Source organism: Oryx dammah, unplaced genomic scaffold (assembly GCF_014754425.2).
Source record: "Oryx dammah isolate SB20612 unplaced genomic scaffold, SCBI_Odam_1.1 HiC_scaffold_22, whole genome shotgun sequence".
Taxonomy (NCBI): Eukaryota; Metazoa; Chordata; class Mammalia; order Artiodactyla; family Bovidae; genus Oryx; species Oryx dammah.
In genome coordinates this window covers 20,675,859-20,697,983 of record NW_024070206.1, presented here as the reverse complement: position 1 = coordinate 20,697,983, position 22,125 = coordinate 20,675,859, and the positions used below count along the sequence as shown (strand labels likewise).

The following is a 22,125-nucleotide window of genomic DNA, read 5'->3' as shown; positions in this document are numbered from 1 at the left end:
CTTGGCGGAGGCCGAGGGGGCGCGGGGGCTCGGGGGGCCGCATGCGTGCATGGATCCGGGCGCCGCGCTGCACAGGCGGCCCGCGGGCGGCGGCGGCTTGGGCGCGGGCTCCCCGGCGCTGTCGGGCGGCCAGGCCCGCCGGCGCAAGCAGCCCCCCAGGCCGGCCGACTTCAAGCTGCAGGTCATCATCATCGGCTCCCGCGGCGTGGGCAAGACCAGCCTGATGGAGCGCTTCACAGACGATACTTTCTGCGAGGCCTGCAAGTCCACCGTGGGTAAGGCGGGCCAGGGGCTGCCCCGGGGGGCCCCTGCATCCCCGGACCGGACGGAGCCCCCGCCCCGGCCGTCTCGAGGCCGGGGATGCTCGGGGCCCGTCCGGCCGAGGACGGTGTGAGCATCTCTCCACTGGAGCACCCCCCCACCAAGTCCTCATCAGGAAGAAGGGGGGGCAGGCAGGCAGCGTGGTGGACACGAGCTGTGCCCTGGCTGGATGGCCGGAGAATTTTGATGCCTTAGCTTTGCCTTCCTAGGAGGAGGAGCATTTCCACTGTCCACGCTACTTGTTTTTCTAATTTTGAACTCAATTTTCTGTTGTGCTGAAATAATGGGAATTTTAAATCACCTGTGGAGGAGAATCTGTGGTTAATATTCGAAGTAAGACTAAGAAGTTTCTTCTTTTAACTATAAATGTGAGCAGAAGGACTTCCAGCTGTGTTTTTCTGTGACTTCAAATAACCTAGGGGACCCGCAAGTGGGAAGGGCACCTCCGTCGCCCCCCCCCCCCCCCCCCCCCCCTGCCCCCCCCCCCGCACTGCCAGGTGGGGGAAGGGGGCAGCCAGGTAACTACAGGAACCCCTGGGCCTGGAAGTGGCCTACCGTCAGAATGTAAAATTGAAACTGCAGGGAAGTTTTCTGATGGAGTCACATGTATAGGCCTTGGCTTTGAGGTCTGTCTGGTCACTATGTAACAGTTGTTTCTCTGGAAAACCCCTTAAAAGCTGTCAAAGATAGGGGAACCCCGCAGATGAGATAGTTGTTTGAGCTGAAGATCAATCACCTTCAGTAAAGGGTAGGTAGGGGGGGGAATTCCCCTCGGGGAGATCCAAGAAATAATACATAGTATATAAACATGAAATTCAGAACTGAAACATTCATTCCACACACACACCACTTGTGTATTTAGACAGTTCCAAGGTGATACAATTTGGAGATTAATTGGACTTGTTCTGTTACAGAAGACCCCTCCATTTGAAATGGCTTATTGAAAGATTAATCTTACATTTTTCACTTTGTAGTTTTGTTTGTGAGAACTTGTTTCCTTTCATACTTTTTAATAATAGATCATTTTGGATGCATTTGTGTTCTCTGTACCCTCTTTGTTGTTAAGATCTTGGCCTTGAAACCATGAGATTAAAGTTCAGTAGTGTAGCTTAGACCTGTTTCAAATATCCAATTTTGGATCATATAAAGTATGTGAAGTTATTCAACCGTCAAAAGAGGGTTTGTGCTGTTAATTTTAGTACCTGGCATAAGTAAAATAGAACTAAAAGTAATTCAGAATTATCCTTCTTTTATGGCTTAATACTTAAAAATGTACAAAAATGAAGAATAACACAGTTGTACTATGTGGTGTAGAGAAACCAGCACAGGGCTTCTGGGTGGATAATAGCGTTTGGTGGATGGAGAGTGAGACGGAGGGTGAAGATGTGCTGTAGAGAAGGGCAGAGGGGAGGTGGGGAGAGGTCTTATAAGCTGGGGCCATGTGCAGTAGCACCCCCACATCATTAGGGGACTTTGGGTGAATGCTTCAAGACCTGGGCTGCCATGAAGCGTGGAGGGTGGACCTTCTGTATCAGCTGGAGCCGTAAAGCGCTCTGGGTACGGCCCTGGCAGGGAGGCAGTTTCTTCGGGTACTTGGGAATCAGGAGGGGACCAGGCAGTCAGTTTCTTTGTCCCCTTAACAAACAAACATAAATGCACATGTATACGCGCCTCCCCACACCACCCCTGCCGCTGGGGTCCCTTGTGCCCTTTGACTTTATCTCGCTTGTTTTTGTTTCCTCCATACATAGTCTGTAGTCCTTGGCTTGATAAGTGTTTATTTGTGGGAAGTTGAGAAGAGGATGATAACTTGTGGCCTGACCCAGACTGTGAGAACACTTTGAGGAAGTTAACTAAAGCCCTCTTCTCTCTCTGCCTCTGAGTCACTTTGCCCTTCCACGTATCAGATCACTTATTGAGCACCTACTGTGCACAGATGCTGTGCCACCCTTGGGGGCCTCAGTGGTGAGGAGGACAGTCTCTGTCCAGATTGCGGGGTGGGGAAGGGGGGTCCTGGGGATGCCCAAGGGCGATTAGGGCAACGTGGAGATATGTGCAGACCTTCTGGGGAGCGCAGGGAAAGCCCCCTAGTCCAGGTGGAGTAGGGGCTGGTCAAGGCCTTCCTCCACGCTGGAATGCTGTAGAGATAAGTTCATTCCTTGAGTTCCTCAGAAAAGCAAGTGTACATGCGGCGCTGGGTGAGGTGTAGCTGGGGTTGCCTCACCTGAATGCCCCACCTGAGCAGGTGGCTCTCAGGGTCCTTCTGAGGCGCTTTGTTGAGTTCCGTCTCCACAGACCCCGCACAGATCCTGTTCCTCCGGCCTCACCCTGTCCAGCTGCAGAGTCTGGAAAAGACCACCCACCTTGTGCAGGTGCTGCTGACCCAGGAGGGTCACTCAGGTGATGCCCTCAGCCGACCTCAGATTGGAAGCAGCCCCTCCAGTGAGCATTTGATAAAGCCAGGCAGGCTCACCAGACTTTCTGTAAAGAAGCATAGCAGAAACCCTGAGGGATTTGAGATAAAAAGCCTATTTTATCAAATTACAACTGAACAAAATGTTGGTTTTGTTGTTGTTGTATTACTGATCAAACCAGAAGTTGTTTAAGAGACACACGGAACTCACCAGGGTATGAAACTGAAAAGACTTTTAATAATTGACCTGTTAGTGAAAATTGTCCAGGTAGAATATTACTTTCAAATGAGATTTCATATTCATGGAATTGAGTTAGTCTGATGGGGCAGGAGGAGAAGGGGACGACAGAGGATGAGATGGCTGGATGGCATCACTGACTCGATGGGCGTGGGTCTGAGTGAACTCCTGGAGTTGGTGATGGACAGGGAGGCCTGGTGTGCTGCGATTCATGGGGTCGCAAAGAGTCAGACACGACTGAGCGACTGAACTGAACTGAACTGATGTGGCTAGCATGGTTTGACAGATACAGCTTTTCGAAGTTTGAGAAACAGGAGAGAAAAAAAAAAAACTGGTTGGCTGTAGAAATTCACAACTCTCTAAATACCATGTTGACCTGTGTTTCTTATGTAACTATTGGAAGCTCACTGTTAATTTTGTTTGGATCAAAATGTTTTTACCAGGCAGCACCCCTTACCCCACTCCCAGCAACTTACATTTCTAGAAAAGCATTCTAAAAAACCTAGGCTCTTGATTGAAGCTTTTCCATGAACTAGTCTGTGACTTTGAATAAGTAATTTATTTTGTCTTTGTGTGTAAACGGTTACATTCTGTTAGTGGCAGCTACAGTTTCTTGAGCACATACTGTGTACTAGCAAAAGTACACTCTTTCTAAACCTCACAACAATCCTGAAAGTTTCCCCATTCTACAGATGAGGAAGCAGAGTCCCAGAGGGTAGACAGCTCGCCCACAGTGGCCCAGCGGTGAGCGAGTGGTCAGGGCCAGGGCTGCAAGTGAGTTCCTTCTGTCTGTCTGTTCCTTAGCTTACTTTGGGATTTAAGTTCACTTTACTTTGAAAATATGGATGAAACTCTTTCCTGCTTGTCTAATTGGCCCCTTAACAGCCCTGTGAGGGTGGAGAGTGATGCCATCAATGGTAGCACTGAAATTGATTCTCTGTAACGGTGCCCCCATTATTTGTCACTTTCTTTTGGGAGGCATGCTTTAAAAGGTTCATTTCTAAATATTTAATCATTCAACTATCTGAAACTTTTAAAATATTTACTAAAATACATTTAAATACAGGAAAAGGAGGAGTAAGACCGTTTGGACCAGAGTATCCATTTCCCGAACAGTGAAGTTTCTTCCAGAGTGTCAGAGGCCAACATAGAATTGCCAATTCTTTTATTATTTTGCCACGCAAGGACATTTTTTTAACAATCCACTAGCACCAACTTTTCAAAAAACAACAAACAAAGATAACATGAGGTAGACCTCCAAAATAGGAAAGAATTTAAAATATCAGAATACCAGAATTTGGAAGTTCTTTGAACTCAGTTTGAGGTCCTCACGACTCTGTCAGTGTTTTTCTCGTTTTGCAGCAATAACTTAACTTCCCAGCCTGGCCCTGAGAGTAAGCGGTCCTAGACAATGAGAGTGCTCGGTGGAACCCTGTTTGTACTTAGTCGTGTGCCAGGGTCTCAGTTCTCAAGCCCACCCCTTCAGGCCCTGTGTTCACCATTCCCAAGGCAGGGAGGCCTGGTGGTGCAGGTGACTGATTCATCTGGCTCCGTAGTAGAGCCAAAAACAGAACCAACGGGTCCAAGGTGCAGGTGGCCGTAAATCCCGTGCAGGAGTGGCTGTCTGTGGGTTGACCTTGAATGTCAGCGGGCAGGAGACAGGAGATCCCACCGCTAGGGTCTATTCTGCTTTGCCTACACACAGTGAGTGGAACCACTGGCAAGGGAAATCGCTTGTACTTTATTCTGGAAATTTAGGTCAGAGATTTTTGTTCAGAAACCCAGAATGAACATTTCATACTGGATTAAAATTCTTAGCTCTGTGTTTTGTGTTGCTCTTCTGTGATCCTGGGCAGTCTTTGAAGCCATGGCTGAGCTGCTCGACTATTTCACTTACAAGGGAATTAAGGAGAATTGTCCTGAATTCCCACTCCAAAGCCCAGACCTTCCAGCGTCAGCCCCTCCCCTGCCAGGCTGATGTAACAGGATGACTCAGGGAGACGAGAGTGGGCGAGGAGCGCCAGTTTTTATGCCAGCCTGTGCTGTGCGTTGTGCGATTTGGCTTATTTAATGAACTCAGAGCATGCTGATAGGATTGTGCATAACGCATTTGTGGAATAAAGTAGCTGTCTTTCCCAGAAAGTGTGGAAAGTTGGCGATTGGGTTGTTGGGGCTGATAAAAATCTATTTAAAGACCTGGCTTACGTGCATTTGGCCTTTCTTTCACCATGTAGCTCTTTCTGGAGAAGAAAGGTCTGCCTCTGTAGGATGAGAGGGACCCAGAACCTTCAAGTCTGCCTCCCCTGCAGCTGTGGGGTGCAGGAACGGCCTTCAGAAGGCAGCCTGAGTTCCTCAGACTGCTGGTAGGGCCAGAGCTTTCTCCAGCCTCGCATGCCAGGAACAGCCTTCTAATTAAGCATTTGGTTGAATCTGCAAAGAAAACATAGCTTTGTATACCATTCAGCAAGTGTTTTCTGAGGGGCGGTGTGTATTTGTGTGAGACTCCATCCCACTGGCCGTTCATGGGGCTGAAAGCCCACCTGCCTGCCTGGCTGGTCCCTGCAGAAGGGGAGGTGAGTGGTGGAGACGCCCTGATGAATATTGGGGCCCACGTGCTCCGTGACCTCGATTCCCCGCCTCTACCCTCCCCCCACCCCCCGCCTCGCCTGTGAAGTTCATGTGCGGTTTGTCTGTTCCAGCCAGCTGCAGGGCCATCTCCTGTGTGTGTACAGGTGAGGGACGCGGATGGTCTTTGTTTGCTGGGATACAGACCACCCAGTCTGGACTGAGGAGGCGGGTCTTGTTAAGACTCAGGGCAGACGCTGGATATCCTCAGGCCTGCAAGCATTGTTTAATGACATGCAATCATTTAAACTATTCTAGTAGCACCTGTTTCTGAGGCGATCCAAGTATTTTACAGTTACATTACTTCATTCCGTTGAGTTCTCATAGCTCGGCTTAAGTAGGAGAAGCCCCATGATATTAAACTGTGGTTCGGGGCCCCTCTGGGGCAATACGGGAGGGTGGTCTGCCTTGCCTGCCCTCTGTAGGATGCTCTCCTGGGGGGGTGCGTCTGTGCTCTCCCCTGAAAGACAGTGGTCAGGTGGAAAGCTGGCCTCATGGTCAAGAGACTGCTTTCTGATAGTAAACGTTCCTCCATCTGGGTGACTTTGGCACATTTCTTAGTTTACTTTCTCACTGTCAACTCAGTGGAAATGCAGGGAAGCCTCCATCAGGGGAAAGATTACTTCCAGGATGGGGTGACACTGTGAAAGATACATGTCCTTGGGAGAAAGGCCAGCCTGTGATCTCAAGATAGTTCTTATAAATTGGCAGTACCAGTTAATAACAATTTGTCACCACTGCTGGAACTGAGACTTGACTTCAAAAGTGTGAAATCCTACAGCCTCCAGAACCTGTTTTGTTGTTGGTTATTTGCTGAGTGGTGTCCGACTCTTTTGGAACCCCATGGACTGCAGTATCTGAACTGAAGTCAATTAAAATCATACTGTCACACCAACTCCAAGTCCTTGTTGTTGGGGGGGGGTGGGCGGTGAGGGGGGACGAACATTCACCTGTATCCTAGGCATGGGCCACTGGTCAGTTCTGCTTTTGTGAAACTTCGTGCTGGAAGGGGATATGAAGAAAGAAGCTTCTGTTTATTTTTGCTATTTTCATTTTTGTGACTTTTTATGCCTCAGTAAAAAGTAACACAGTAATGTTCTTTTGGATATGTTTTGCCTGCCGGGGAGCCTCAAAATCTTATCAGCACTGAGGACGACAATTCTTCGTGCTCTTGCTGAGATTTATCAAACGTGAGTACAGAGGTGACAGGACCAGGTGAAGCTCTGTCCTTGAAGAGCTCAGTTATAGTGACCCTGGGCCACTTGCAGAAGATTTCACACTTTTCCCTGTTTCCACATGTTTGACTTTTTTAACAACCTTTGGTTGTGAACAGTGTTAATAAATTTGAACCTAGGTTCTGCTGCTCAGGTAGCAGAAGTGATCTGACCTTGGTCTCTCCTCTGTTCTGTGAGGGTAGCACCCAGCTTGCTGGGCTCCTGAAGGAGCCCACATGTTGCATGTTGGGTTCAGGGCATCTGACAGACACTGTCATCATTATTAAAGGGAATTAAGTTCAAGAAAGACTTGAATAGTCGTATCTATACAACAGAGGGATTACAGCCTGTGACCTGTGTCCTTCCTGATGGAAATATTTTTAGGAAGACTTAGACCCCTGTCACCCAGCAGGACAGTCCCTTAGTGGATCACTTCCAGTCTCAGTGACTGTAATAATCCCCTGGGGGTGGGGGTGGCATGTGTAATGGAGAGGACCTGGGCATATGAAGACTGCCCCTCCTCTAAGGATGTTCTACCAGTAACAGGGCTTGTAAAGGCTCCCCTGGTGGCTCAGTGGTAAAGAATCCACCTGCTGATTCAGGGGACATGGGTTCAAGGGGCGGGAAGATCCCCTTGAGGAGGAACTGGCAACCCATTCCAGTATTCTCGCCTAGGAAATCCCATGGACAGAAGAGCCTGGTGGGGTACAGTCCATGGGGTTGCAGAAGAGCCAGACACAACTTAGGGACTAAACAAGCAAGCTGGGATTGTAGGAGAAATTAAATGCTTGGGCTCCAGGGGGATGCGCGTGCCAGGCACCCTGAATCCTACTGCTCTGCCCACCAGACGGGCTCACGACAGAGCACCCACACTTCCGTACTACGATTTAAATATGTGTGTGCTCGTTTCCTCATCAGGCCTGAGTTAACCTCCTATTTCCTCCTCTTTAGTCGCCCTTTCTCCGTACACAACCAGTGTTTGATGGAGAAGAGGGGCGGGTCTCCATCAGATTTACTGGACCGCTACCCTGTGCCAGGCAGTGTTCTAGGCTGCAGAGGCCAGAGGTGACTGTCCTGAGAAGGCACCTGTTCCTGTCCCCGGGGGAGACCAGCGGAGCCACGGGGCAGGGCTGGAGGGAGGGGGGAAGGTGAGCTGTCGGGAGGCGCAGAAGGGAACCCCTGGACCTGAAAAGGCTTTTGGGCAGATGGGGAGGTTCTCCGGGAGAGGAGAGCAGAGAGGGTGTTTCACCAAGTGCCTGTCGGTTTAGGTCTGGATGACTCAGGTCTTCACAGCGGGACTGTCTCCACCACAGAGTAGTAGCTGCTTGCTTCCCCGGATGGTCAGGACACTGTAGAAAGTGGGTTTTCAATAAAAGCTGCCACTTTTTTGTCCCTTATCTGTTTATAAACATTGTTCCTGGGCGCCCCCCGCTCAGTCAGGAGACTCTGTGCTGACTTTTCCCAAAACTAATCCCCTCCTTGAGGCAGTTGGTGACTTGCTACCTTTTATTCAGGATCATTATAATTTCTGTGACCTGCAAATGTTAACAATGGACACTAAGAGAAATTTTTTACCTAATGTAAAAAAGCTTTTTTAAAAAATATGTAGTTGTATACTTTGATGTAAGGATTTGTTTCTAAGCCATAGGTTGGAGTAAGTTTCCAGCCATCACCAGCTAACCTAGTGGCTCTTACTATTAAAAGAGATTTCGTTTAAGAGCAAGCACCATTTTAACGAGCTGTTTCCTTTTGTGGAATTTTAGATTTAGCCACTGGATATTTTTCTGTTGTTGTTGTTGATGTCTTTAACCTACTCACTAAAACTAGGTAGTTTGGGCTAAACACATTCTTCATCCTGTTTGCTGTTCGTTCGTCTTTGTTTAACAGTGTATTTATAATCACACGATAATATTACCACTTATTCCTAGTTTTGACTGTTAATACCCTTTCCTTTGTTTTTGTTCGTTAAACTTCGTGATTACAAATAGCTGTAGTGCAGGACTGCTAAAGTCAGAAAGTTGTTTAAGTTGGTTGAAGAAAAAAGACTTGACATCAGACTGAGAGTGGTTCTTAGCGGAGAAAACAGCCTAATCAAAACAAAAATTATTTGTGCTGTTTCTAGAGATTCTTGTAGTTAACTTGAAGCAGAGCTCACAAGAGAAGTATCTGCTAGTTCTTTTCAGTAAAATGTGGCAGCCAGTGCAACAAGTCGTAACCAAAGTGGCAGCCCCCTTAAGTAAAACTAAAAAAAACAAACTAGAAACAAAATAAAACGGAATAGTGGCCATGATACAGTGTGAATTAGATTTGTAAATCACATGGTGAGGCCCTAGCTTTATGCTGATATCAGGAAGAAGGGGTTTTGCCTGAGTTGTGCCTTTTCAAAATTAGAGCATAGCACATAGGTGCAGGCTGGTTTCTGTGCCTCGTAGAGTATTGTGTTCAGCTCTGCCCTTCCCTGTGATTGAATCACAAAGGACTCGGCTTGGTCTCTGCTTGAGGATGTTGGTCGTGTACAGACACGCTTCCTGTTCCAAGGCTGTCTGAGAGTCATCTGACTCAGGAAAAGCAAAGCTGTTCCAGAACTGAAAGTGAAATTGGCTTCCCCAACATTTGCATGAGCTTCGAGATCAGGGCTGAGGGAGAGAGTAAGAAGCAGGGTGCTGTGGCCTCTTCTCCAGCCGTGACTTTTATATTCCTACCACGTTTCTCTGTTGTACAGACCTCGGTCCCACCCAGGCTTGTAAACACATCTTCTGGTTGCATTGATGTCTGCAGCATGTTGCTAATTATAAAAGTAAGTCACACGCCTTGCCTGTCACCTCAGGAACATCATCTGACTTTGAAGAGCTATGTCGTGCCCCCTCCATCCTCCACCTCGCAGCACCGGGACCCTGGATCCATAAAGCAGCCAGAAAATATTAATAGTTCCCATAGAGATTAGGTTTCCACTTCCCACATTTAGCTGGCGTTGTTTTTTTTAGCTGGTTGTTTTTTTTTTTTTTTCCTTGGTTGTGAGAATTGTGTAAAAAATACTGTTTTATATTATTTCACAAATATTGTGAAATTTGTATTAAAAAAGTATTGAAGTTTTCTGTAACTGACAAATAGATAAGAAAATATCCACAGATGAAACTTTGCTTTAAAAAATTATCTGAAGCCTTAAGGGCTGAACTGGAGAGGGATGGGGATTTGTCATGGTTTGCTTTCTACTGTTAAAGTAATTTAAAAAATGAAATTAATTTGTATGAGTAAAATTTTTCAAAAAGAATTCCTCTTCCACACTATTGGCAATATAATAAAGTCACTTTTGCTAAATGCTAAAGAATTTATTATGATAATTTCTTAATTCAGACTATGGCTGTTTGAAATCAAGATTGAGTTTCCAGTGTTCCATGTAAGAATTTCCCCCCAAGACAGCACGTGTATAAAGCCATTGTTTGTGTAATGATTCATTGTGATTTTTAAGTGGATTTTAAGCTGCACCTCTAGTAGTATTAAACTCTACTATGAATAACAAGTGCTTCATCTCCAGTTCAGGGTAGAACCTAACATACACTACTCATTGTGCAGAGAAGCATAGAGTGGTGGTCGTCTCAGGGACCGGAGGATTTCTTCTCTCTCCTTTTGGGATTCAGTGTGGTCAGTTTTTTGGTTTTTGCCACAATGGCATACAAATAGTACTGCTTTGCTGACAGATTGCCTTGTTTTTGCTTCATCTTCGTCCGTTTTATTTACAGGTGTTGACTTTAAGATCAAAACCGTAGAGCTAAGAGGAAAGAAAATTAGGCTACAGATCTGGTAAGTGGGGCCCTGCACCCAGTTATCACCGTGTGTGTTCAGCAGTCCACACGCTCGTCTAATACAATTAACCGTCGGAGTGGGTCCGTCTCTCCTGCGTCTCCTCTCCTCTGCTCTCGTTCAGGTGAAATGAACGGAGCTTCCTTCTGGAGAGCGTTCAGGAAAGAGCCCATGTAGCTCAGCCCCGCTTGCCACGGGGGTCTTGGAGAGACTGTTACACTTCCATGGTGACTGGCTTGGAGCCTTTAGTCCTAGTTTGACATCAACTGACAAACCATCGTCACGGAGACAGTCGCTCCAGTGCTCGTCTACACGTTTTCAGAGTTACCTACTCCGCAAGCATCCGGAGAAGGGCCAGCGTGCTCCCTCCCCGGAGCTGCGCATCTTGAGCAAGGCGCCCTCGGGCGTGTCCTCGGTGGGACGCTCGTGCCCTGAGCCCCTCTGTGCCCCGTGCGGGGAGCCCAGAGCCCCCTCCCCGCAGCGCAGGAGCGTGTGAGAGACTAACCCAGCCATGTGGAGGCCTCTCAGCCACCTTCCTTGGGGACCCGGGAGGAGCCCTCTGGAGGAGGGACTGGTGGGAGCGCCCGCGGGTGTCCGCGTCGCCCTTGTCGCTAACACAGTCACGCCGCAGCGTCTCAGCCACTAACTCCTCTCGCAGGTCGACCTCAGCTCTGTCTGTCCGCCGTGTGTCTGTCGCTTCCATCGCGTTCATTGCTGCCGCACCGGCGGCTCCATCGTCACCTAGCGCTTCCGTGTTAGTGCCATGTCTCATGCCCACCCGCGCCCCCGTGCGGGGCGCCCACCGGCCGTGTCAGGTAACGTCCCCGTGGGTCATCGCTGACTGTTTCACCCGCTTGAAGGATTGGGGGTGACGGGGGTTGCTTTTTTGTTTTGTGTTTTTCTATTTCATATCTTTGGGAAGTTCCTTGATCATCTGTGGTTAGGAAAAGAACCATTTTTCCATCTCTGCTTGAAGTGTGTCTACGTGTATGTATATAGAACTTGGTGTAAGTATAGCTAAAATAAGATGTCAACCCGAATGTAGATACATGAGTTTACATCCACATGGTGGCTCAGTGGTAAAGAATCCGCCTGCCAGTGCGGGAGACATGGGTTCGACCCCTGGGTTGTGGGTTCGATCCCTGGGTCAGAAAGATCCCCTGCAGAAGGAAAGAAGGAAATGGTAACCCACTCCAGTACTCTTGCCTGGGAAATCCCATGGACAGGGAGTCTGGCAGGCTATAGTCAATGGGGTCACAGAGAGTCAGACAGCTGAGTGACCTACAGCAGCAGCAGCGGCACATATCCTGGAAATCACGCACAGAGGCTTCCAGCTGTTGTGTTGAGATGGACTTAAAGCTGAGAAACTGGCTTCCTGCCTTAAGGCAAACACATAATTAAGACGCTCCGTATGGGGGTCTTCCTTGGCAGTCCAGTGGAAGTGCCCCATACGGAGCATCCCATGCACGGGGTGTGGGTTTGATCCCTGGTTGGGGAGCTAAGATCCCGCATGCTGCATGGCGTGTGCCCCCCCCCCAAAAAGATGCTTGACATGAAGGTCTCTTGTTCGGTCCGGTGCTCACTGTTGGTGAATTTGGTTTCCACTAGAGTCCCTGTGTTGACGTCATCAAGCTTGTTTCCTTTCATTCTCTGCTTGAAGAGGTGGAACTTTCATACACTGACATTGATTTTTGCAAATTAAGAATTGTGTCATTTCACCAGATATATTAAATACAGAAAAATGATGGCTTTTCAAAGCAGGGTTGTAGTACCAAACTGGAGGGAAAGGATGTCAGCAAGTTTTCAATTTGCCCCCAAAGCAGAGAGAGACATAATAATATCATATTCCACCCACAATAAATGATGATTTGGCTGATGTACTGCAAATCTCTGAAAGTCAGCTCTCGGTCATTACAGTGGAAATTAAGATTCATTGAGATAAAGGTGGGAATATGAGAATTCTACATCTCATTGGATAGATAAAAGCCCGATCAGGGCATTGGTATTGTATTACTGTCCAGCTGTGTGAGACGTGGAAACTGGGGTGGAATTTTTGCGGTCCTGGCTCAGAGTAGGAATCTAATAAATACTTGTTGAACTGAATTGGATTCTGTTTACCTTGCTCTCTGACCATCTGTGAGAGCAGATAATTCCATGGGGAAATGATCAAAGGAGACTTGGAGAGGAGTAGCCTTGGCAATCCAGATGTTTTGGAAATATGGATTATTCTCTTCAGTGGAGATGCTTTTCTGCCTCACGCAGTCAAGAACTGGTCACAGAGAGATGGAGTTTAGGGACTGGCCTTGATGTTTCCTCGCTGGTGTCTTGTACGCTAACCGTTTGTTGTTGTTGAGTCACTTCAGTTGTGTCCGACTCTTTTCAAACCCCTGGACTATAGCCTGCCAGGCTTCTCTGTCCATGGGACTTCCCAGGTAAGAATACTTGAGTGGGCTGCCGTCTCCTTTCCCATGGGATCTTAATATCAGAAATGCCTATTACTGTCCTGATTCTGGTTGTTGGGTTTTATTAGAACCTCTCCCGAGGTCTGCTGTGCAACCTCACGCTTGCAGGTAGTGGTGCCGTGTTGCTTGTGCTTCCAAGGTCAGACCTCATGTTACGTGTTCTTACCACAGCAGCCTCAAGATGATTTTCCAAAAGCTTGTATTATGTCTAATGTCTCTGTTCTTCAGCCCCTGATTTCTGAATCCCGAGTGAATGTTTAGAGAAACAAATGTGAAATTGTTTTACGCTAAAAGCCACCATAAAACTACTTACAAAGACTCACGAGAGCACGTAATTCCCAAAATGCTCAGTGAAGACCTTATACCCAGTTGCTGTTTAAATTTGTGGTGCTGCTATAATGTGCTAACCACAGACTTCAGAGTAAGAAAACATGTGTTATTTTTGCTTTTTAAAGAAGTAAGTGAGAGCTGTTTTATCAAATACTAAGTTGAACAAGCCAGCACTGTGATGGGAAGAGAAACCACAGTCAGGAAGATACTTTTTTTTCTTGAAAGTATTAATTACACCCCTAAATGCCTAGGGTCCCAGGAATAATTTTGTTCACTGATTCCTCGTGTGAATGAAATGGTATCTGAGTCAGTTCTTTCTCACCTGATTGGAAGGTGCCTTTTAGTGTCTGCAAGTTGGTTTTATTTTATTCTGAATTCTTCAGGAATCCAATTTGGGGGCAGTTTTGAGTCAAAAAATAAAGTTTATTTTGCCTTGAATTGGCATCCACTTTCTGCATTTTGCACACGTAGCCTTTTGTTTAGCACATTTGGATGGAGGGCCTGCGGTGGGCCAGGCCCCTGGACCCTGGTGGACAAAACAGACCAGCCTAAGCCACTGGGCGTTCCAGCCAAGAAAGAGCACAGGGGAGTCTTATATCCCCTGGGGCAAAGTGACAGTGTTGCTTTATGTGGAAATGAATTTGCCAACAGGCTTCATTGTTTGGCATGTGACACATCCCTCAGTTCAGTTCAGTCTCTAGTCGTGTCCGACTCTTTGCGACCCCATGAATCGCAGCACGCCAGGCCCCTCTCTGTCCCGCACCAATTCCCAGAGTTCACTCAGACTCACATCCATCGAGTCAGTGATGCCATCCAGCCATCTCATCCTCGGTCGTCCCCTTCTCCTCCTGCCCCCAATCCCTCCCAGCATCAGAGTCTTTTCCAATGAGTCAACTCTTCGCATGAGGTGGCCAAAGTACTGGAGTTTCAGCTTTAGCATCATTCCCTCCAAAGAAATTCCAGGGCTGATCTCCTTCCGAATGGACTGGTTGGATCTCCTTGCAGTCCAAGGGACTCCCAAAAGTCTTCTCCAACACCACAGTTCAAAAGCATCAATTCTTCGGCACTCAGCTTTCTTCACAGTCCAACTCGCACATCCATACATGACCACTGGAAAAACTATAGCCTTGACTAGACAGACCTTTGTTGGCAAAGTAATGTCTCTGCTTTTGAATATACTATCTAGGTTGGTCATAACTTAATTTCATGGCTGCAGTCACCATCTGCAGTGATTTTGGAGCCCAAAAAAATAGTCTGACACCGTTTCCACTGTTTCCCCATCTACTTCCCATGAAGTGATGGGACCAGATGCCATGATCTTCATTTTCTGAATGTTGAGCTTTAAGCCAACTTTTTCACTCTCCACTTTCACTTTCATCAAGAGGCTTTTTAGTTCCTCTTCACTTTCTGCCATAAGGGTGCCTAAGGGGAGCTAATTTGGTGGCGAGTCTAGGCTGGAACAAAGGCGTAAACTGTAGCACCTTTGCCAAATGTGTGTTAGGGAAACGGCCTCACAAAGTTCACCCCGTCCAGTGCACTTGGTAGAGGTTTCAGTGTCTCCCCCTTTTGGAAGCTCAGGCGCTGTCCTGTGAGAGTCTGTGAGCATCTTGCAAGGAAGAACCTCGTCTTCTGTGTACCCACTGCCCCTCGCTTTCTCCACCACAAGCCACCTGTGTCACGGGGCTCTCAGAGTGTGCTGAGAGTTAGGGTTCTTTGGTAAAAGCTAACTTACAGATTGGCTTAAAAGAAATCATTTTACTGGTCGAAAGGCCTGCTCTCTTGAACCTCATTTGTAAATTTGTTAGAGTTCTCACGCAGTTTCTCAGCTTCTTAGGTGGAGAAAGTGGGTCTTGGCCAGCTTTTGTGCACTGTTAACGTCTTCCTGTGGAAACATCAGCTTTTCCTGGAGAAGAGATAAAGCTTTAGATTTCAAGGTCACAGTCGGAGAGTAGTCAGCTTGACCATGTTTGCAAATTTGTGGGGTCCTCTTCCTCCTTTACCTGTTTGAAGGACTAAGAAAACGACAAGACTGCAGCATTTTTCATTAGTGGGGCCTGTTGGTCATCTTACCAGCAAAATCAGTGAAGATACTCCCCATTGAGGTTGGTTAAGAGAGATTGCCAAGCTTAAATTGTTTAAATTAAATATCACCCATACATTTTGTCATTGATAACCACCAAGTTATGTGATGTTGACCTTTCCACTGTTAAACATGGAATTTACTTCTTTTCAGAATCTTGGTGTGGGAGAAATTGGGGCTTCCTTATGATTTTGTTTGGACGCACCTAGCTCAGAGAAGCTGCCCCCAGTGATACTGAATGCGCACCAACCTGTGGGGAGTTGCCACGGCTGGGCCAAGTCTTCCCTGTCCCCCCTGTTCGGGGACTGACTTTTGCTGCTCTTTCTCAGGGACACGGCAGGTCAGGAGAGATTCAACAGCATTACCTCAGCTTATTACAGAAGTGCCAAGGGGATCATATTAGTCTACGACATCACTAAGAAGGAGACATTCGATGACTTGCCGAAATGGATGAAGATGATCGATAAGGTAGGTGTTGGCGTTTCTCTCTCAGAGGTGAACTCTCCGCTGTGGGTGTTAATAGTGACAACGGGAAGAAGGGAAACATTCACGGAGGATGCTTTTCCATCCCGAACGTCATTTAATCCAGATGACAGCTTTCAAAGTAGATGCATAGTCCTGCATCACAGGTGAGGCAGAGAAGAACTAGAATGTCTTCAGGATCAGCTTGTACGTGAGAAAGCATAGCTTGGTATTCTGGTCCCTGGGCTGTCTGACATCAGAGCCCACACACGCTCATCCCACATGGGCAGGCTGCTTCCGTGGAATCAGGTACAGGGCCAATTTTATTATTTTTGCAGAAAGTTCATGTGAGTGCTTGCTTTGTGTGTGTCCAAAGAGTGACAGCCTCCCAGGGACTGCCTTCTCCACTGTGCCCGGGGACATGCCGAGGCCTTGGTCAACCACTCGACCTCTGCCCACTAAACTAAAGACAGCCTTCGCCCCCTCATTTTGAACTAAAGATTTTATCTTTCGGATCACAGTTGACTACGTAGAAATAAACTGAGTTTATATAACCTGTGGGTCCCCGGCTAAGAAATGAGTAGCCAAAATGCGCCTGTAGACACAGCTGTTGAAGGTGAGATGTGTGTAAACACTGGCCACATTTGAGAGTTGTTTCCCCCTCAGTTAGTAATTTGAGGTTTAGCGCCTTTGCAGAACAAGCACACTTAGTATATTATAAATTTGATTTCGTTTACAGATTGTATTAAACCCATCTGTTAGATGATGGTGGAGAACGTTCCTCTGCAGGTCTTACCGAGCACATTTTCAATGTGTATCTCTTTAAAGTGTGTTGGAGACCCCGGTTGCCAGGGTTACAGAGATGTCAGAACCAGGGTTGGGTCTGGACTCTGAGATGCTGGGGCCACAGGGTGTGCTCCCGAGGACCCCAGACAGGGGCGTCCTCGCTGCTGGCTCAGAATCCAGTGATGGAGCTACCAGGAGGCGGTGGCCTCGGTGTGAAGGGCGCCTCAGTGGGGAACCTGCCCTCCTCCGTCTGATACCCGGCTCTCGCCTCTCCCTCTGTGCAGACGTGCTCCCGTTTCTTCCTCTTACCAGCCCCGTTGGGGGCACTGTTAACTGCCATCCCTTACTGGCAAGGAGACCAAGCTCCCTGGTTAACCTGGCCAAGGTCACCCTTGGGTACCCTGTGTGGAAGTCCGTCTCCCATCATGTGTGAGAATGCCCCTGTTCGGGGAGTTACTTGAGGCAACTTTGACCTTTTTAAAGAGAGACATTCTACTGTGCCTGCATGTTTTTTAAAACTTAGTAATGCAGCATAACTTTTCCAATCATAAAATTAACAGTGCCTTGTCAGTATAGAAAATTTAGAGAACCAAGTGAAAGCACAAAAGTGAATTGAAACAGTCTGTAGCTGTGGCCCAGAAAACCCAGATTGCGTCTGTACTCCGTGCCGTTTCATGCCATGGTTATGTCACTAAACGTTCGATCACGGGTGGCTTCCTGTGTCACCTTCGTGTTCTTCCAGAGCATATTTTCTGGTTTTTTCTGGCTTCACTCTTTTGTGTACCTTATTTCGTTCTTCACCCACTTTGTGGGATCTTTAGATTGTTTTCAACCGAGTATAAAGCTTTGCCTGTATTTTGAGTCATTCCTTAGGGTAGATTCCTAGGAGTCATGAGACCATCTGTGGTTCCTCGTGCCTGTGGCCGCATTGCCATGCGCCCACCAGGAGCCCTCTAGGTCAGAGCAGATGCTCAGAGGAGGAGGAGCAGGTGGACAGAGGGGCAAGTAGATAGAAGGGCGAGAGGTGTGGCCCAGGGTTTTGTCTCCCTCGGGTGTGCCGTGCCCGGCTTTGAGATTCAGCTTCTTTTGTTGCAATCCCACAGTACGCTTCGGAAGACGCGGAGCTTCTCTTAGTTGGAAATAAGTTGGACTGTGAAACTGACAGAGAGATCAGCAGACAGCAGGGTGAAAAGGTGAGGAGAGTGGGCAGTGGGAGGGGCCGGCACCCACGTCCGTGCAGTGAGCACCCTGTGTGCTTTCCCTTCTAATAAACTACTTTACGGTTCAGAATTCTGAAAGTGCAGTCAGTCACATCCTTCGTCCTTGTTTGCTTTGGTTCACTTCCTGCTCCTTTAAATTCATTTTTCAAATGGAGGGGGAAAAACACATGAGAATACACGGCATTGTTTATTGTCCCACCTGACATGTTATACAGAGAGATGTTCTTTTAACCCATATCATTGCATTCATGATGTTCTCCTATTCTAACTCTAACCTTCCTCAGAAAATCGATGACACTCACATTTATTTTTTGGATACATTTTAAATGTCAGGTACACTACCGTTTAGACACTTGTGCACATAATTTGACTTGAGGGTCCTGGTGTCACCTCATAGATTGTGTTTTGTTGATTTCTCATCATGTAGGAAATTGTTGCACTTTCCTACATTAAAGTTCAAATGTAAATGAGCTTTACATTTGAGGATAAACAGGACTTTCCAGACCTTTCGTCCCAGACTTTGTCTGAATCCCAAAGCCCGAGAGCTGCTCTCCCTTCCGGTTACGGACCCTGTGCTTATACTAGACACATATCGTCCCCTCCTCCCCCAACATGCACACACACACGCACACACACACAACAATAATGTGTGCTTGCTCTCAGTTTGCACAGCAGATAGCCGGGATGCGGTTCTGTGAAGCGAGCGCCAAGGATAACTTCAACGTAGACGAGATCTTCCTGAAGCTTGTCGATGACATCCTGAAAAAGGTAAAAAAAAAAAAAGAATCCCGTGTCCTGACATCACATTACCTGGAACCTCTTCATCATTTCCTTTGCTGTTTGTGGTTGGGAACCTCTCATGTAGAAAGCAAACCCAGGGGTTGTCAGGCTGGAGACCTGGGGGTGCAGACGCGGGCCAAGGACTCAGCTCCTCACCACATCCTCAGGGCCACCTTGCACATCCTCACTCAGCCTGGCACACGGGTGGAGTGGGTGTGACCATTTGTTGTTGTTTTTTAGTTGCTCAGTCATGTCCAACTCTTTGTGACCCCATGGACTATAGCTCACCAGTCTCCTGTGTCCATGGGATTTCCCCAGCAAGAATACTGGAGTGGGTTGCCATTTCCTTCTCCAGAGGATCTCCCAGACCCAGGGATCAAACCCGTGTCTCCTGCACTGGCAGGATTCTGTACTACTGAGCCACCGGGAAGCCCAAGGGAGACGGTGGGCTGTGTTTATTTGACATTCGCTCCTCTCCTGTTCGAGTTTTCCCACAAGGACCTTGTTAGGTGCAGACAGTGAGGGTCTTGCCTCCCATCGAGGCTCTTCCTATCTGGTGGGGCCTTTCATAGTGCCAGACCAGGAAGATGACCTCACTGGACAGCAGCACATTGTTCAAGCATCTTTGGGCTTGTATCCAGAGATTCCTTAGATCTTTAAGTGTTTTTATATTATTATTACACATAATCGCCTCGATGCATTGTAATTCAGAAGCTTCTAATACAGTGGCTGTCTGTGTAGCTGCCAAGAGAAGGTACTTCTTCCTTTAGTAATGGTATGCTCCCTGAGAACACAGAACCGTTTTTTCATTTTTTTGATACTTTTAAGTTTCCATCACATTGGGCTATGAAAGGAAATGTCAATGAAGTCCGTCTGCTCTCTTCGCCGAAGGGTGTGAGGTGGGCTGCACAGCCTTTGTGTGTTGGTTGAAGCTCCCTGAACCTGTTTCTAAGGTTTTGGCTGAATGTCTAACTGAACTCTGATGATCAGAGAGTTTCCTATAAAAAAACACTTTGGTCTTCTCTAACTGTATAGTCTGCAGAGTCTTTACATTGTCGAGTTACAATGCGTTTGTCTTTTCCTTTATCCCCAAGATGCCCCTGGACATGCTCAGGAACGAGCTGTCCAACAGCATCCTCTCATTACAACCCGAGCCCGAGATCCCCCCAGAGCTGCCCCCGCCCAGACCACACGTGCGATGCTGTTGACTCGCCGCTTTGGAGGCGAAGTGGGAGTGATTCCTGGACAGGGGGAAGGTCGCATTCTGCACTACAATCATTTTGACAATTTCCTCTCGCACTTTGTAATCCACGTCAGAGCTATACACTAACTTGTAAATATGCAGATATGCAATCCTGGGTAAGTTTGGGTTATAAATGACATATTTCCCTCCAAATTATTATATTTCATTCATCATCCCAATCCCTAGTGTGTGTCCACTGGGGAACGTCGTACTTCTGATACGAAGAACAGGAGAAATGAGAGCTATAATGTTTCTGGAAATACATAATATAGTTGTCTTTGTTAACTATATTATGAAGATGGAGATATTCTGATAAGAAGAAAGAACGTGGTGCTTTGCTTACTGTTTTAAAGAAAATTTGTAAAACTAAAGACTTTGGGGGGAGAAAAGCGACCTTGAATGCTTTTTCTTTATTTACATTTCTCCCAGCTGTAGCATCTTTGAAGTATTGGAGTGTTTCCCACAAAGCAAGCTCCATGCTTGCTTAAAGGTCTTGAAGGTTATTTATTCACATTAATGGTAGAACATGACTAGTTAGAATGTGGGACTTGAATTGGTCCTGAGGCCTGGGAATCTCTCTGGTTTCCTGATGAACGCACTCTGTGCTTTTAAGAACTACAAAGATTCAATAAAAGAAATGTTTTTGAAACTATAGAAGATTTTAAAAAAACGCTGCTGTCCTACACAAATCCTGTTTAAAGGAATTTTAAAGAGATGCATTTTACTATATCAAAGAACCTACACGTATTTGCCTAAACATTCTATATACCTTTGTAATGATAAAACCTCTCCCCTTGACGGTGAAGCTTATTCCTATTAAGCCTAGACTGTGTTCTTTTTTTTTTTTTTTCCTGGTCTGATAATGAATTTGTGAACTCTTATCTTTGGTATATCTTTTATTAAACTGCACTGTTTGTTTAGTCAAGGTAAATAAGTCATTATGTATTTGAATAACTTGGCGTGTCTTGAGTGTTGTGATATGAGAAGCATTGTGGTCCTTCTACACTAATGAAGTGCAAATAAAATTTTGTATTTATGAATGACAGTTGAGTTGCTACACTTACTTGTGCAATCGTAAATTACGTATCTGATGATATTCTTCCAGAACTCCACATCTTAATCTTTTGAGTGTTTTTGATAAGGAAAATGTAGCCTTCTTCACCATGGAAAACATTTCGATACTGTCTCAAAAGATTTAGGCATAGACTCAGCAATTCCAGTCCTGCGTGTACACCTCCAAAAGTTGAAAGTTGGGGCACAAACAGATGCTGTACACTAATGTTCACAACTTTAATCACAGTAGCCAAAATGAAGCATCCCAAGTGTCCATTGGCGGGGGAATGGACAGCATGGATGAACCCTGAGGACATCCCTGAGGACATCATGCTGAGTGAGATAAGCTAGGCACAGAAGGACAGACCCTGTACAGTGTTACTCACCAAGGGGCCTAGAACAGTCAAGGCCAGAGACGCAGCCTGGTGGGCGCCAGGGGCGGGGGTGAGTGTTTACCTGGACAGAGCTTGCCTTTGGAAGATGAAAACATCACGAAAGATGGTTGTGATGGTTGTACACCCACGTGCATGTACTTAGTGTCACTGGGCTGCACACTTTACATGGTGAAATAAGTGTGTGTTTGCAGATAGCGTCATCGTGAAAATGTTCTTTGTAACGTCTGTGCCCTTTACCATCAGACAACTAGGCCTGGAGCGTGTCGATTACTCACCTGCTGTCTCACTCCACGTCACCTTCCAGTGCTCTAGCCCTCCTCCGGAGGACACCCACCCTTCCCCTTAGACGTGCTACCAGAAGGGGCTGGGAGGAAAGGGCATGGGACCTGCGTTCCTACTCCTCTTGGGCCCCTGCAGTAACCTTGGACTGGCCGCTCCAGCTCCTCGAGGACCCTCAGCTCAGCCTCACCGCAGGCACCAGTGGTTACACTGCTCCCTGCAAGTCTGCTCTTTCTCCTTCCTGGATCCGTGAAGTGCTGGGTCAAATCGGTAGGTGGTTTTGTGTAACTAACGGTTTAAAGTTTTGAATATGAAACTGACAGGTGGCACTTTCCTGATGGTCCAGTGGTTAAGACTCCCCACCTCCATCACCGGGTTCAGTCCCTGGTCAGGAACTCAGATCCCACATGCCAAGCAGCTCGG

At 47.1% G+C, this 22,125-nt stretch overlaps 1 protein-coding gene across 1 annotated transcript; it reads left to right on the top strand.

Moving 5' to 3' along the window:
* Window positions 1-27: 27 nt before the first annotated feature.
* RAB12 (RAB12, member RAS oncogene family) lies at window positions 28-21,012 on the top strand. The gene is made up of 6 exons (XM_040264640.1): window positions 28-275; window positions 10,552-10,612; window positions 15,814-15,952; window positions 17,836-17,925; window positions 18,616-18,720; window positions 19,827-21,012. Exons 1-6 carry the CDS (start codon window positions 50-52, stop codon window positions 19,938-19,940), a joined length of 735 nt encoding a protein of 244 aa, XP_040120574.1. The 5' UTR covers window positions 28-49; the 3' UTR covers window positions 19,941-21,012.
* The last annotated feature ends 1,113 nt before the right edge of the window (window positions 21,013-22,125 follow it).

Bases quoted from the DNA above. Each gene is read 5' to 3' on its own strand.
- RAB12 (XM_040264640.1), top strand. From the start codon at position 50: ATGGATCCGGGCGCCGCGCTGCACAGGCGGCCCGCGGGCGGCGGCGGC. The intron at 15,953-17,835 runs GTAGGTGTTGGC...GCAATCCCACAG, and splicing joins GGATGAAGATGATCGATAAG to TACGCTTCGGAAGACGCGGA. The intron at 18,721-19,826 runs GTAAAAAAAAAA...TTTATCCCCAAG, and splicing joins TCGATGACATCCTGAAAAAG to ATGCCCCTGGACATGCTCAG.